Source organism: Aphis gossypii, unplaced genomic scaffold (assembly GCF_020184175.1).
Source record: "Aphis gossypii isolate Hap1 unplaced genomic scaffold, ASM2018417v2 Contig00039, whole genome shotgun sequence".
Classification (NCBI taxonomy): domain Eukaryota; kingdom Metazoa; phylum Arthropoda; class Insecta; order Hemiptera; family Aphididae; genus Aphis; species Aphis gossypii.
The window spans coordinates 55,036-70,799 of NW_026082988.1; the positions used below are offsets into that span (position 1 = coordinate 55,036).

A 15,764-nucleotide genomic window follows, 5' to 3' on the forward strand; every position below is an offset into this window, starting at 1 on the left:
TTAGCGCATCCGCCCCGAGTATTACAGGGATATGCATTATAATTTATAGTCGTCCGATTCAGAATGCAACGCGAATTACTACCGGGCCGTATTACCACAAAGTCCGTATGTGATTTCGAGGATGCCGCTTTTTTATACTTACAACTTAATGTGTTCCAGGACGCAACCAGGGGGGTGGACCCCGGCCCGGACCCCCCCTTGGATCATGCCATAGTATTTATTTTTATTTTATATTTTTAAAGTTACCCAAAAGTTTTCACCAAAATGTATTGATTATAATTATTATTAGAGTTGGTATAATAATATAATTGTGTATATAAAGCAATGAAATGTATTTATAATGTATAAAGTATATACTCAGGAAGAGAACAAAAAAATAATATATAATAAATAAAAAATGTTCCTGGACTCCCCCCCCTTGAATAAATCCTGGTTGCGCCACTGATGTGTCTATTATTTTTAAGTTCTTTTCCGGGATCGTCGGTCGATGTGGTCAACAACATTCTCATTACGTTCGTATCTCGCACTTTTTCAACGTGAATATTTGTCGTATTTACACATTTAATTTTTATTTATATTGTTTGTCAATGTCCTTAAGAAACATAACAAGTAATGATTGACATTGTTTCATTGAACAAAAATTTTAATTGTTATAATACAACATAAGCATTGTAGTTACTGATTTGTAACCAAACCAGACACTGTTGACCATAACAATTGTTATAACACACACCATGTACAGCGTTTTATGCATGTAATATTTTCATTAATTACTTACATTATAATAATAATTATAATACACATTGTTCTGTATGTTTTTTTTTATGTCTCATGTTCAAAATATATATCAAATGTATCATAAAAATATACAATATTCTTAATTATTTACCATTACAAATAATTAAAAAGAATAAACTCCAAGACTTAAACGTATTATTGCCAAGTTTAATTTTACGTATACAATAATATACATATATTTATTGTTTGTTAATATTACACTTTACTATAGTGTTCTTTAAAATACTTTATATTCCTTTAATTTGATTTTCAAATACATGTGTACATTGTACAATATATGATGTGGTCGATTAAATTATAATATAATATGTATGTGTTTAAGAACTAACATCATACTTTCACAGGAATATATTTACACTGGTTGAGGACAGATAGCTAGACACTCAATTGCAATTTTTCGAATTCATTTGTTTTTTGTTTTACAAATACAAAAGAACCGGGCAAGCGACCGAACACCGTATTGCACTGGTTGAAGAGTAATAGACAATCAATTACCATTTTTCGTATTTTTATATTATGTATATGTAATATAATATATATTATTACATAATTACACATTCCAAAAACAGCCGGGCAATTAAGTCGAGATAAACTTTTACACCGAGAGCGATAACAATGATAATACTATCAGTTAGGTATATTAACTATAGGTAATAACTTATAAACACAACGATCGACTTAAGTACTTTTTAGTACATGATCTCTTTTCTAGACACCTGATTACCATTTCCGACCGAATTCCCCGTAAAACTATTTTCACTCGACCCCATCTAAGGTTAGGTTAGGACCCCCTCGGTGCCTTCCATAACCCCTGGATAGGTTAGGTTAACTAAAATTGTGACTACTAGACTTTTTACGATATTTTCTTTACAATCCCATCTCCGATCTAGGGTACTCACTTAGATCGAATATCACTTAGACCGAATTTCACAGCAGAGCGAGGCACACTTACACCGATACACCGAGGCACACCGGTCGCTATTATTATAAGTATATATACATATTATTAAGTGTATTACTATAACGCGTTAAGGGAGTAAATTTTGAATTGTTATGTTTTCAATTTTTATGACATCTGATATGTTTTATAGTTTCTTATATATCAAAAACAACATCTGAACTTTGACATTAGGAAGTATGACAATTATGGATCTAACTTTCGGACATCAATTTACATCATATTATGATGACTGATAGCTAGACATTCAATTACCATTTTCACTAAATAAATTTTATAATATAAAAAAAAGAACCAGGCATGCGACGGGACACGGTATGAGATTGTTCATATTATACTATATTGGTATCATAACCTACTATTCACACATTGTCCACGATCCGACGCAATCGGATTGCCTACGTGGTGGGTGTTTTTAATTGCGTTTAATTCGATTTTTCCCAATGATATCTGACAACTCGATTTGAATGCTCAAAATATGTTATTCGACTTTATACTAATTATCCTACAATACAACATTAGACTTTCGACGTCAGAGGCGCAGGTGGATTGTATTGTCAGATATAGATTTAGGATACAGATTTAGTTACGTGATGTGATGATTGATAGCTAGACACTCGACTACCATTTTCGCTAAATACATTTTTTTATATACAAAAAGACAGGGCATGCAATGGGAAACGGTATTACACCAGTTTAGGACTGATAGCTAGACACTTAATTAAAATTTTTCGTATTTATTTACTCGACTTCAGTACTTTTCTTACTTTTTTAGTGTATGATTTCTTTTCTAGACACCCGATTACAATTTCCGACCGAATTCCTGATAACACGATTTTTACACGACCCCCTCGAAGGTTAGGTTAACTAAAATTGTGACTACTAGACTTTTTACGATATTTTCTTTACAGTCCCGTCTCCGACCTAGGGTACTCACTTAGAGCGAATATCACTGAGACCGAATTTCACAGCAGAGCGAGGCACATCTATATATATATAATAAAACGTGAATAATAGTTCGTTCACTAATAATAATATAAATCATTAATAATCAATACTAATAATTGATGTATTAAAAATAAGAATTTGTGTTATAATAAAATAATACATTTTTACGGGGATTTTGAAGATATTATTACGGTCACAGGTTTAAAGAAACTGTCACCCGACCGTTGATCGAAATATAGAGTAATTACTATTATTCTATGGATCGAAACAACGAGAAAAGATAACGTAGAAAATTCGATATTATTATATTAGATTTATTTTAATACAAATAAGACATAATAATATTATAGTCATTGATATCAGAACAAACACGACACACTTTACTCGATTGTCAAACCACAATAAATTATTATTTATTTTTAATGTGACTATCGTCTTTGTGAACAAGGAAAACTTCGGCACTACACACGTCTTCACAAAATTAATTTTTATACAAGATAAGTTTATTTTAGTTTAATATCACAGGCACAGCATACAGCAATTATTTGTAGGTTACTTAGTAGTTAGTAGATTATTAGTAGTGTTCGATCATTCCATAGTTTCGAATTTGCCGCTGCTCGGCGGCAAGTGGTGACCACGCTCGGTCATTTATTATATTGGTCAGCCTGATGCTCTCGTCACCCGGGCTCGGGTAACGACGCGTAGGCCGCCGCCGTAACCGTCGCTTTTACGGTCGGTGAGTGTGTGTGTGTGCGTGCTCCCGCAACTACATTCGTCTGCTCCGTCGCCATTGTTTGTCTACACATGCGTTTTTTGTTGCTCTTGCACGTGCTTTTGCTATATATTGCTCACTGGTGCTCTTACCATTTTTATAAACGTGTAAAATCATTGATTAGTGATCGCGTTAATATTTTTATACTCTTCGGCTCCAATTTGGAACGTGCAGCTCGGCAGTTCGACTTCAGTGCGCTCAGTTTTGGTCATCGACTCAAGCCGTCGTTGGTTGTTGCAGCTCCGCGTTCAGGCTAACGGTGTTCCCCGTCTCCCAAGGATCGGCACAAATAGATTATAATATATAACTATATTTCATTTGTGAAACGATAGTGTTTTATTTTACTTCCTTTGCTCACAAGAGTTCTGAGGACCGAGCGTTCGACGACATCCCTAATAAGGATTCGTCAGCGTACAAGTAGGGTAATTATTAACTAATAATTAGTGGTTACTAAAAACTTATATCCGTATTTTATTCTTGTAAATGGAAAATATGGGTACCTACGTAATATTTGTCTAACACTTACATTATTCAATATTCATTATGATTTTTCATTTTACATTTATTAATAAATTTAGATAATAATTATGTACATTATATTATATTATACGTATTAACGCGCATACCCTGCAGGTATTCATTTACTTTGCATATAATCTTAACTCAAATATTTTTCTCCAAAAAAAATTGGTGAAATTTTTTTTTTTTTTACATTTTAATTAGTTTCTTTTTCTTAGTCAGATCCATTATTTTCAATTATCATGTCAAATCGTCGTGATCGTGATAACTTTCGAAAGCACCCATCTGGTTGCCAAAAACGAATAAAACAAAAACAAAAAGAACAAATTATTAAGAAACAACGTGGTGCTTTTGAAAAATTTCTTTGTACAACAGAAAAAAAAATGAAAATGATTATGAGGAACGGGAATCTATTCAAACGGAAATTCAGAATAGTATTTCGGATAATATTATCGAGTCTGATCAAACAATTAAAAAAAAATAAACAAGGTGAACAATTAGGTATGGAAAGCCATGAAGTCATCTCTGATAATTGTTCTGGGCCTATCAACGAAAAAAATGACATTGAGAAACTTTATAGTGAATTTGATGATATCGACTGTTGGCCTGTAAATATTAACCAGAACATAAGAACTGAAATTATTAAATGTGGTCCAAAAGAAATATTAAATTTTAAATTTCCGGTTAATGAGCAAAATAGGAAGTTTAACGTTAGTTACTATAATCGTGTAATGCCCAATGGAGAAATAGTTAATCGTTTGTGGCTTGTTTATTCGATTAGTAAGGATGCTGTTTATTGTTTTTGCTGCACACTGTTTCGAACTAGTTTACCAAATAGTTCGAATAGAAGTGGGTTGGTAAGTGAAGGAATTAGGGACTGGAAGCACTTGTCTGAAAAGTTATCTGAACATGAACGAACTCCTGCTCATAATCAAACAATTAAAATTTGGATGGAACTAAAAATGCGAATTTCGACTTTAAATACTATAGATAAACAACAACTGAGTTAAATTGAAAAGGAGAGAAAACATTGGCGAGATGTACTTGTAAGAATTTTAGCTGGTATTCATTACTTAGCAAAACACAACGATGCATTTAGAGCAGCGGTTCCCAAACTTTTTTTTTCGTGTTGCCCTTTTAGAGGCACCAAGTTAGCTATGGTGCCCTGCTGTATATAACATGAAAGATAGAACAAAAAAAGTACTCATTGAGAACCAATTTTATTAATTTTATTAAACCTAATATAGGTACAATCTAAGCATTCTAAGCTACACAACTAATTTAATTATAAATTAATGCATTTTTAAAAAGATAAATAAATAAAAATTATTGTTATTATGATTATAATTATTACATAAAAATATTACAAATGAAAAATATTTACAATTTAATTTTAATTAATGTGATGTATAAGGCTGCTTATTTTGGAACAGTTTTGCAATGTCAGGTTTTATTTTTGATAATTGGAGTCGGAGGTCAGGTTCGACATTGAGGCGGTTGCGGTATTTGGTTTTAGTTGCAGCGTATGACGAAAATCTTGACTCGCATAAGTAAGTAGTGGCAAAGGGTAAAAATAGTGTTTTCGCTTTCTCGCTTAAACCTTCATAACTTTTGTCTTTCAAACTTAACCGAAATTCGGCATACGAATTGCTGTTGAAGGAAGATTTTAATGTTAAGTCAGAAGTTAAATCGATCAACCTTTCGTAATCACTTGAAGATAAGCTTGAAGGTTTCATACAAACTGAGAATGGATTCAGTACCCATTCATGGTCTTTCAACAATACTTCCCGATCTGTAGGAAAATATTGCTCAAAAGAATTTTTTACCTGTTTGAGGTGCTCAATAATCTCGTTGACAATATTAGTAAAAGCCTGCTCATCATTTTCTTCCAAAAAGGCTTGCATTATTGGAAAACATTCAAATTTGCCTTTAGTAGTACACTGTGCCCAATAATCAATTTTCCTTTTGAATGCACTTACTTTGTGGTTGGCATCAAAAATTGTCATAGTCCTTCCTTGTAAGGAAAGGCTGAGCTCGTTCATTTTGCTAAAAATATCAGCCAAGTATGAAAATTGACAGAGCCGTGTTACATCATTCATGATTTCACCCAATGTAACGTTGTGGTCCATTAAAAATGAAAGAACTTCAGTTCGTAATTCCATTAACCGCATAAGAGCCTTGCCGCGTGACAGCCACCTGATTTCTGTATGGAAAAGTAATGTACTATGAAGACTTCCCATGTCATCACACAAAATTTTAAAAAGTCGGGATTTCAGAGGCCGTGACTTGATAAAGTTGATTATTTTTATAGCATCATCCATAACGTTTTTCAAAGAAAAAGGCATGGTTTTCATTGCCAAAGCATGTCTGTGCAGTATGCAATGACTACTGCGAATTTCTTTAGATTTTTCCTTTATTTTAGCAACTGCTCCAGCTGTTGCTCCTACCATGGCCTTCGCACCATCAGTACACACATCAATGCAATTGGTCCATGGAATCTTATTTTCGGTGAAAAAACCATCCAATAATCCGAAAATTTGGACCCCGTCGTATTTGATAAAAGTGGTCGACAAAATAAAAGGTCCTCTTCAAAAGAATGAATATTTTCGTAACGAACAAACACCAACAAAATAGCTAGACCTGCCACATCAGTTGATTCGTCCATTTGTAGAGAAAATTTTTCTGTATTTAATAATAGATACAAGTGTTTGTTCTACATTTGTAGCTAAATCTGCTATTCGTCGCGCATCAGTATTGTTCGACAAAGGAATTGTTGAAAACTGTTTGGCAAATTTTTCGTCAAGCATACAAGTTGCTATATTAATAAGACATGGTTTTATAAGCGTTTCAGCAATAGTATGAGCTTCACCTTTTTGAGCAATGCGGTAGATCACCATGTAGGAAGCTCTCAATGCATTTTCGTTGTCAGTTTGAACGTGTGTTTTTATTTTGTTTTGAACAGCCAATAGTTTAGTGCGCTTTCGTTTAAAATAGTCAGTCGTTTTACCTTCATAATCCGGATGGTTCTTTTCAAAATGACGACGCAATTTTCCGGGATACATGGAACTGTTAGGAAGAACTTTCAAACAAATAACGCACTGTGGCTGGCAATCATTAGTTTCTGAGAACCCCATCTCTAAATAACTTTCGTTGTATTTACGTTTTTTGATCGGATTTATGAAGCCATTTGCATTTGAATTATAATGATGAACTACTTGACTACCATTTTTGTCATTGATTCTACCTTCTACGGACTGAGTACTAAGAGATTCCTCTGTAACAGGCTTCTTATTAAAATGTCCACCTTTCAATCAACGGTCCATGTTTAAAAAAAGAGAAGAACACGTAAACGGCGTAAACAATGCTCGCACTAGATACTTAAATAACACAATTCGAAAGTCACGCACACTACTGAAGGTAAAGAGCTCAAGTAGTTCCAAATAACAAACTAATAAGTAATAGTTAATTGAATACATCGTCTGACATGATTAGATAATAAAGGTACAATCAGTCAACAATCAACAATTATTTGTAATAATTTATTACCCATAAAATCATATCTAGTAATAATATTATACTGAGAAATACCAAACCCAGTAATTGGACATATGGTTTTTATATACATTTTAAACTTATGAAACGTAGACCGCGGTACCGCCAGAAAGTGCTAGCGGTGCCCCTAGGGCACTACGGTGTACAGTTTGGGAACCGCTGATTTAGAGGATCATCTGATGTTATTTTTATACTGAACATAATGGAAAATTTCTCGGGTACATCGAAACGTTAGCAAAGTTTGATCCCGTAATAATAGAGCACGTTAAACGAATTAAATGTAAAGAAACCCACGATCATTATCTCAGTCATGATATTCAAGATCAAATTATAACATTGATTGCGAATAAAATATAAAATAAAATAGTAGCGGTCATACATAACTCAAAATATTATTTAATTATGATGGACTGTACGCCAGACATTAGTCACAAAGAGCAATTATCATTGATAATTAGGGTCGTGGATATGGATACCGATAACGAGCTAAGTGATCCAACGATTAAAGACATATTTATGGGGTTTATTAATATTAATTCTACGACAGGATTACAATTGACAAACGCGTACTATTAGAAAAACTAAAAGACAATAAAATTGAAATAAACAACTGCCGAGGCCAAGGCTATGATAATGGCGCTAATATGAAGGGTTAATATCAAGGTGTTCAAGCACGAATAAAAAATTTAAATTCCAGCGCATATTTTACCCTACATACAATTTAAATTTACTACTGGGAGACTTGGCCAAAACCTCAAATAAAGCTTTTTCATTTTTTGGTATGGTTCAGAGATTATATTGTTTGTTTTCGTCCTCTACTAGCCGATGGGACATTTTAAAAAAAATATTGTAATTTATATACTTTAAAACCACTGTCAGAAACTCGTTGGGAGTGTAGAGTAAATAGCGTAAAAGCTTTGCGCTTTCAGTTACCAAGTGTAATTAAAGCTTTGGAAGAAATGGCAAATACAACCAACGATCCAAAAACAAAAAGTGAAACCAATTCTGTAGTAGTAAATGTGTCACGTAGCACAAATAACAGAAATAATAATAAGAGAAAGACAAACGAATCAAGCAACAAGTGTATATAATATTATCGAACGTTTGGTTTTTAATAACGATATTAATAATAGTAAACACAAACAGAAGTAATAACAGAGAAACAGACGCTTTTGTTTTTAATAATAATAAACTAATGTGTGACGGCACAGTCCACACACGTCAGTATCCCGACGGGACAAAGTCGACGTAGACAAATTAAAGAATATATATATATTATACAAGAAAAATCACGTTCGTGTGAAAAACGAAGTAGAATAAAAGAAACAACTCAAAAACGCAATACGTCGCGGAAAATCACACGGACTTGCGATAGAACGGCGGCGGGCGGGGATCGATCGTAACGACGGTTAACGATAGACAAAAAACGCCGCCGAAGCTCTCGGTGGTTGTCACCCACGCCGCGGGAGCTTCGGGGCTCATCGCCGACTCAGAAACTGGTTCGATTAATCGCTCGGGTGTCCCGATTGATTATCGAACGAGTGGTGATACCTAGGCAAGGGGGTCTAGCGGGTGAGATCGCGGTATTCGTGCGACACGACCGTGTCAAATGAATAGCTATGAATTTGTGTTAAGTTTAGTGATCTGGTATGAAATTCTATCAGAAGTCAATGTTGTAAGTAAGAGCTTGCAAAGTATAAATATGCATCTGGATTTATCCACCAATTTGCTAAATGGACTACTAATATTTTTTGAACAATATCGTACTACGGGATTTGATTCTGCTAAAATAACAGCCAACACAATTTCAGAGGACTTAGATGTTGAAATAGAATTTAAAAAAACCAGTAAAAGAGTCAAAAAGTCACATTTTAGTTATGAAGGACCTGACGATTTAATTGAAGATGCTGAACTTATGTGATTTTTTTCTTTTAGTTGTTGACCAAGCAATTAATTCAATGAATGAACGATTTTATCAATTCAAAACATTAAATAATAATTTTGGATTTTTGTACAAAATTGAACAGTTAAAAAATATGAATAACGAAGATTTAATGATACATTCTAAAGATCTTCAAATTACCTTGTCTGACGGTGATTCTAAGGATATTGATGGAGTTGAATTATATGAAGAAAAAACGGCGTTAGAAGTGTTATCATTATTGAAAAAAATGATGGGTTCATTTTCAAATACTTGTATCGCATTAAGAATTATCTTAACAATTCCTGTAACGAGTTTTTCAAAACTAAAAATATTAAAAAACTATTTGAGAAATACCATTTTGCAAGATAAGATGTCAAACTTAGTGTGGAGATTCGCGGGCGAGGTACGACAAGTTTCCCCCGTGATATCTCCAACGTTGACGTAACGACTCAGTCGCACCGTTGGGAAGGCGAAAATGGTCGACTTCGAATTCACCTCCGACGACACCTACACGTTATTGTGGTATGGAGGTAAGAAGCGGCAATGAGGTACAGTTTTACGTTTAAGACTTATTTATTTAACACTCCAGTTACAAATTTGACGTCGATCGACGCTAGATAATAAAACGTTTAGAGAGTACAAAGATACTATAAAAAGGAAAATGACGACGGTCACGAGGTTTGGGCACTCGTGCTAAAGGCAACGAAAAATGGCGGTCGGATGCGAGTCGCGCGTGCGATACGTCGGTCGTAAGGCTCGGATCGGAAAAAAGTGCCAGTAGGCCGGCCGCCGCCCGAGTAGGCGACCGGTTGTGCCGCCTAAAACATGGTGACCAACCGTCTAACAGGTTAACCTCCCCCGGGGGGGAATCATGTGGTGACGGTTCGCCACATTACTCCCCCCCGACGGAGGAGAAAATGATGTAATTGTTTTCGTAGTCGGTTGACGGCTGATGGACTGCATGGCGTACGAATGATCGGTGAGTGGGTCCTCCCGTAGAATGAACGCCGGCTTGAGTCGATCCACGGAGATCCAAGACGTCCGATTGCCCAGCTGTAGCTTGAAGTCCTTGACTCGACGTTCCAGCACGGCATACGGTCCTTCGTATCGTGGTTGAAGTGGCGTGTGTTGCGCGTCGACTCGGACGAACACGTGACTGACGGTGTCGAGATGCGTGGGTACAAAGATGCGCCTAGACGAGTCATGATTCGTACCTGGTGTAGGCCGCAATAGAGCCATCGAGTTTCTTAGCGCGGTAACGAGATCCGGCGCTCTTGCCTCTTGTGGAGCCGCGTGAAATAGCTCGCCCGGTAATCGAAGAGTCGTCCCGTAAACCAACTCGGAGGGGGTCGCATCCACGTCGAGCTTGACAGTGTTCCGCAGAGCGAGCAAAACGATTGGCAGGTGTTGAGACCAATGCGGCGACTCTTGTGCGGTGAGTGCCGCCTTGAGGGTTCTGTGAAAACGTTCGATTAACCCGTTGGCCTGTGGGTGGTAAGGTGACGTGTGCACGTGCTGGATGCCGAAGGTGGTGTTGAGTGCCCGCATTACTTCGGACTCGAACTGCCGTCCCTGATCGGTGGTGATAACGTCCGGAACCCCGAAGCGGGTGATCCAGTTCGTCACTAGCGTGGCGGCAACGGTATGCGCACACATGTTATCGATTGGCCATGCCTCCGGCCAGCGCGTGAAACGGTCGATGCACGTTAGCAAATATTTCGCGTTATTGGAAACCGGTAGTGGGCCGACAAGATCGAGGTGGATATGTCCGAAGCGACGCTCCGGGGGCACGAAAGGCGCGAGCGGTGATGTCGTGTGTCGATGTATTTTGGCTCGTTGACATGGTTCACAGGTTTTGACCCATTGACGAATTTCTCGGTCCATCCCCGGCCAAACAAAACGAGCTTTGATGATTCGACAGGTAGCCGCGCCGCCACCGTGCGCTTGACGATGCAACGAATTGAACACGGCACGCCGGTGACACTGTGGAACGAACAGCCTCGACCTGTCGTGTGATATATCGAAGTAAACGGGCCCGTTTGCTGTTTGTCGCGCCTCGAGCTCCAGCGAGGACTCCGAATTACCCGAGATGATGTCCTGTAGTTGCGCGTCGCTGGCTTGATCCACCGCCCACCGGTCGAGGTCTGGTAAACCGTCTTCAAGCGCTGCTAATTCGAGGCGCGAGAGAGCGTCCGGAACTATGTTACACTCGCCGCTGACGTGTTCGATTTCGTGGAAAAATTGCGATAAAAACGCGATGTGTCGAGCTTGTCGATCGATGAGCTTTTCCGCCTTTTGCGAGAACATGAACAGAAGCGGCCGGTGATCTGTGCGTAGTGTCACGCGTCTACCTTCGATCGCGTGTAAGAAGTGTCGAGTGGCGAGGTAGGCGGCGAGTAGTTCACGATCATATGCACTGTATCTTGTCTGAGCGCCGGAGAGTTTGCGCGAGAAAAAACCGAGCGGCTGCCAACCACCTCGGACCGACTGTTCCAGGACCGCTCCAACGGAGACATTCGACGCATCCGTGCTAAGGCGTAATGGAGCGTCGCGATGCGGGTGTACCAGTTGTGCCGAATCAGCGAGTGCTTCGCGACACGCAGCAAATGCCTCGAGTGCTGAATCGGTCCATACGAGCGGGCCGTCGCGTTTCGGGACCGCCGTAGCGATGGCGTATAGGGGGGCCTGAAGGTTGGCTGCGCTCGGAATAAAGCGATGATAAAAATTTAGGGAACCGAGAAAACGCTGTAGCTCTTTTTTAGTGTTTGGCTGCGTCCATTGCCGAATGACATTTACACTGTCTGGGTTCGGGCGCAAACCGCGCGTGTCAACGACATGCCCGAGGAACGTGAGCGAGCTTGCGGCGTAGACGCACTTAGCTGGGTTAATCGCTATCCCAAATTCTTCGAAACGCCCTAGAACCGCACGAACATGATCGCCGTGTTGTTCGGAACTCGCGGACGCGATGAGTACGTCGTCGACGTACGCGAAAACGTAATCGAGACCGGCGAGTATAGAGTTGACTAACCTTTGGAATGTCTGTGCGGCGTTGCGGAGGCCAAAACACATCACCGGAAACTCGAACAGGCCGAACGGTGTTGTGACTGCGGTTTTGTGTACGTCTTCGGCGGCGATAGGAATCTGATTGTAGGCACGTACTAAGTCGAGCTTGGTGAAGATGACCTTACCCGCGAGATTCGCCGTGAAATCGTGCAAATAGGGCAACGGGTAACGGTCTGGAACGGTGACGTGATTGAGCCGACGATAGTCCCCACAGGGTCGGTACGACCCGTCTCTTTTGGGCACCAGGAGGAGCGGGCTCGCCCATGAGCTAGAAGAGGGGCGGCAGATCCGCTGTTTTTGCATAAGGTCAAAATCACGACGCGCGATGTCGAGCCGGTCGGGTGGCAACCGCCGAGGGCGCGCGAAAAGTGGCGGACCTGTTGTCTGGAGAACGTGTTCGACTCCGTGACGGAATACCTCAGGAACTGGTGACTCACGGGTCACGGCTGGAAAATCCTGGAGCAAGGCATCCCAGTCGGGGGTGCGGGCGACGGCAAACAGCGGGGTGTCCGTTGGGACCGCGGGGGTCACTGCACAAGTGACCGATCGTTTGTCCGTTGGGTCGACGAGGCGGTGATAACGTACGTCGACGAGCAAGCCAAAATAGTGTAGGAAATCAGCGCCTATAATAGCGCGCGAAACGTCGGCCATTTCGAAGGTCCAAGTGAACGTGCGTGCTAGTCCGAGGTCGAGATTCAGCGTCTTAGGACCGAAAGTCCTGATTCGAGTTCCGTTGGCAGCTGTAAGGTGTACATCGGACGGTTGACGTGCGGCGTGGACGTGTGGAATGACCGAAATTTCCGCGCCGGTGTCGATCAAGAATGGTTTGCCGGAACGGAGGTCGTTTACGTGTACCCGCGTAGAAGTACTCACGGCAAACAGGGCGGGTGTCCTGTCCGTGATATTTAGTTTTCCGCTCGCGGAGTAGCATCGGTGTCCCGCATATTAGGTTTAAAACTGCACGGCGTTCGACACTTGCGCGCCTTGGCACCATAAAGATCATGATAATAACACATTTGCGTCGGTGGTCGCACGTCGTATTGCGTTGGTCGTTGTTGCGATGAGCTTTTCGACGAGTTGACGATTTGCGTGAGGGACTGGACTTGCTGAGTCAACGCTGCCACAGCGCCCGCCAGTTCCGTGAACTGATCCTTCGCGAACGCGTCCACACTCTGTGGGTTAGATGCATCCATTGCCCGGTCCGCACGCGATGCCAGCGAATCTAGAGAGCCGTCGAGGGTGGAAATTATGGCCGTGACACTAGACGGGAGTTTCTGGAGCCAAAACTCCTTCAACGCGTCCTCATCTATGCCAGACGGCATGTTGTTACGCATGTCACGTAGAAGCTGCGATGGGCGACGGTCGCCCATGCCTCCGGGTTTGACGATTTCGCGAAAACGAACGGACTTCGGCAACTCGTATGCGTCGACGAGTCGGTTGCGGATTGCGTCGTATGAGGCGGTGGAACCGAGTAAGTCTCCGATGGTTCGTACGCCTTCCTCGTCCAACGCTCCGACCACGAAATTGACTTTGGTCGTATTAGAAGTGACGCGTTGATTGGCGAAAACCGATTCAGCGTGTGTGAACCATAATTGCGGCGATTGCTTCCAAAACGCCGGTAGGCGAACGTTCGCAATAGCTTCGACTGCCGTGTTCGCGACGATATCGGTCGGCGTATCGCCACCTTGCGTGTTACTCATGACGGTCACGTGTGTCGACGGAACTGACCACTGAACGGAACGAACTTGCGGACGAAAACGGTCGCGTGCGATTCGGCCCCGACGATTACGCGTTAACTCCGAACGAACGCGTTGCGTGTTTGACTTGCGAGGTCACCAGTGTGGAGATTCGCGGGCGAGGTACGACAAGTTTCCCCCGTGATATCTCCAACGTTGACGTAACGACTCAGTCGCACCGTTGGGAAGGCGAAAATGGTCGACTTCGAATTCACCTCCGACGACACCTACACGTTATTGTGGTATGGAGGTAAGAAGCGGCAATGAGGTACAGTTTTACGTTTAAGACTTATTTATTTAACACTCCAGTTACAAATTTGACGTCGATCGACGCTAGATAATAAAACGTTTAGAGAGTACAAAGATACTATAAAAAGGAAAATGACGACGGTCACGAGGTTTGGGCACTCGTGCTAAAGGCAACGAAAAATGGCGGTCGGATGCGAGTCGCGCGTGCGATACGTCGGTCGTAAGGCTCGGATCGGAAAAAAGTGCCAGTAGGCCGGCCGCCGCCCGAGTAGGCGACCGGTTGTGCCGCCTAAAACATGGTGACCAACCGTCTAACAGGTTAACCTCCCCCGGGGGGGAATCATGTGGTGACGGTTCGCCACATTAGCATTGATTTCAATTGAAAATAAAATAGCAGTCTCTCGATTACAACGATATTATTGAAACATTCGCTTCACAAAAATTGAGAAAAAAAACTTTTTAATATTTATATTTTTTAATGATCATTGACTATTGATTTGTTTGTATTAATTATGTATTGCAAAAAAAAATATTAATTAATCAACTTCACAATTTGTCATTTAAGTAGATTATGTTTGTTTATATCTTTTATAGTATCTACTATCTAAGCCCTAAGGACTAATACATTTTATTTGATTTATTTTATTATGTATGTATGTATAAGAAAATTCAATTATAAAATGTATATTATATTTTTTTAGTTTTTAAGTTTGATTTCATTGTTTGACTTTTTACATTACATAAATAAAATATAACAATTAATTACCACTATAAAATCCTTATAAATAATTTTGTATTAATACATAGCATAATCTGAATCATAATCATAATCTCATCAATGTTTGTGGGGAATACCCTAGACGTAATTTTTATAAAAGGGCCTCGCGATATATTTCGCCCAGGGCCTCGCAAAAGCTAGCTCCCTGCTAGGCCCTGGTTTTACCATTGATTTCACTATAGTGTATATAGTATTTGTTACTTGTTTAGTTCTGGACGTACTAATTGGTTACTAATTCAATATTATTTATCGAGGTCTAGCTCTATATGATAAAATTGTTATCGACGATAACATATCGTGGTATTTTTATTATTCGTAGTTCGTGGCTTCGTGCCGTTAGCAGTTTGCCGAAAGTCTGTTGTTAATCACAACAATTTTCGTTCATGTTAAGAACAAATCGTAAAAAATACTCTAAAAACTAAGAAAATGCACTAAAATTGTCAAAAAATAAAATTACATTAAAATAA

General features: G+C 39.9%; 2 protein-coding genes across 2 annotated transcripts; both read right to left on the reverse strand.

The window, feature by feature from the left end:
• Positions 1-5,392: 5,392 nt before the first annotated feature.
• Positions 5,393-5,899, reverse strand: LOC126552998 (zinc finger BED domain-containing protein 5-like). Its single transcript, XM_050208198.1, has one exon. The coding sequence runs from the start codon at positions 5,897-5,899 to the stop codon at positions 5,393-5,395; it is 507 nt and encodes a 168-aa protein (XP_050064155.1).
• A 7,540-nt stretch (positions 5,900-13,439) lies between these two features.
• LOC114119090 (uncharacterized) lies at positions 13,440-14,234 on the reverse strand. The gene has a single exon (XM_027980556.2). It carries the CDS (start codon positions 14,232-14,234, stop codon positions 13,440-13,442), a length of 795 nt encoding a protein of 264 aa, XP_027836357.1.
• Between the last annotated feature and the right edge of the window lie 1,530 nt (positions 14,235-15,764).

What these genes read in the sequence shown, in the direction of transcription:
- LOC114119090 (XM_027980556.2), bottom strand. Translation starts at nt 14,234, where the DNA reads ATGAGTAACACGCAAGGTGGCGATACGCCGACCGATATCGTCGCGAAC.
- LOC126552998 (XM_050208198.1), bottom strand. Translation starts at nt 5,899, where the DNA reads ATGCAAGCCTTTTTGGAAGAAAATGATGAGCAGGCTTTTACTAATATT.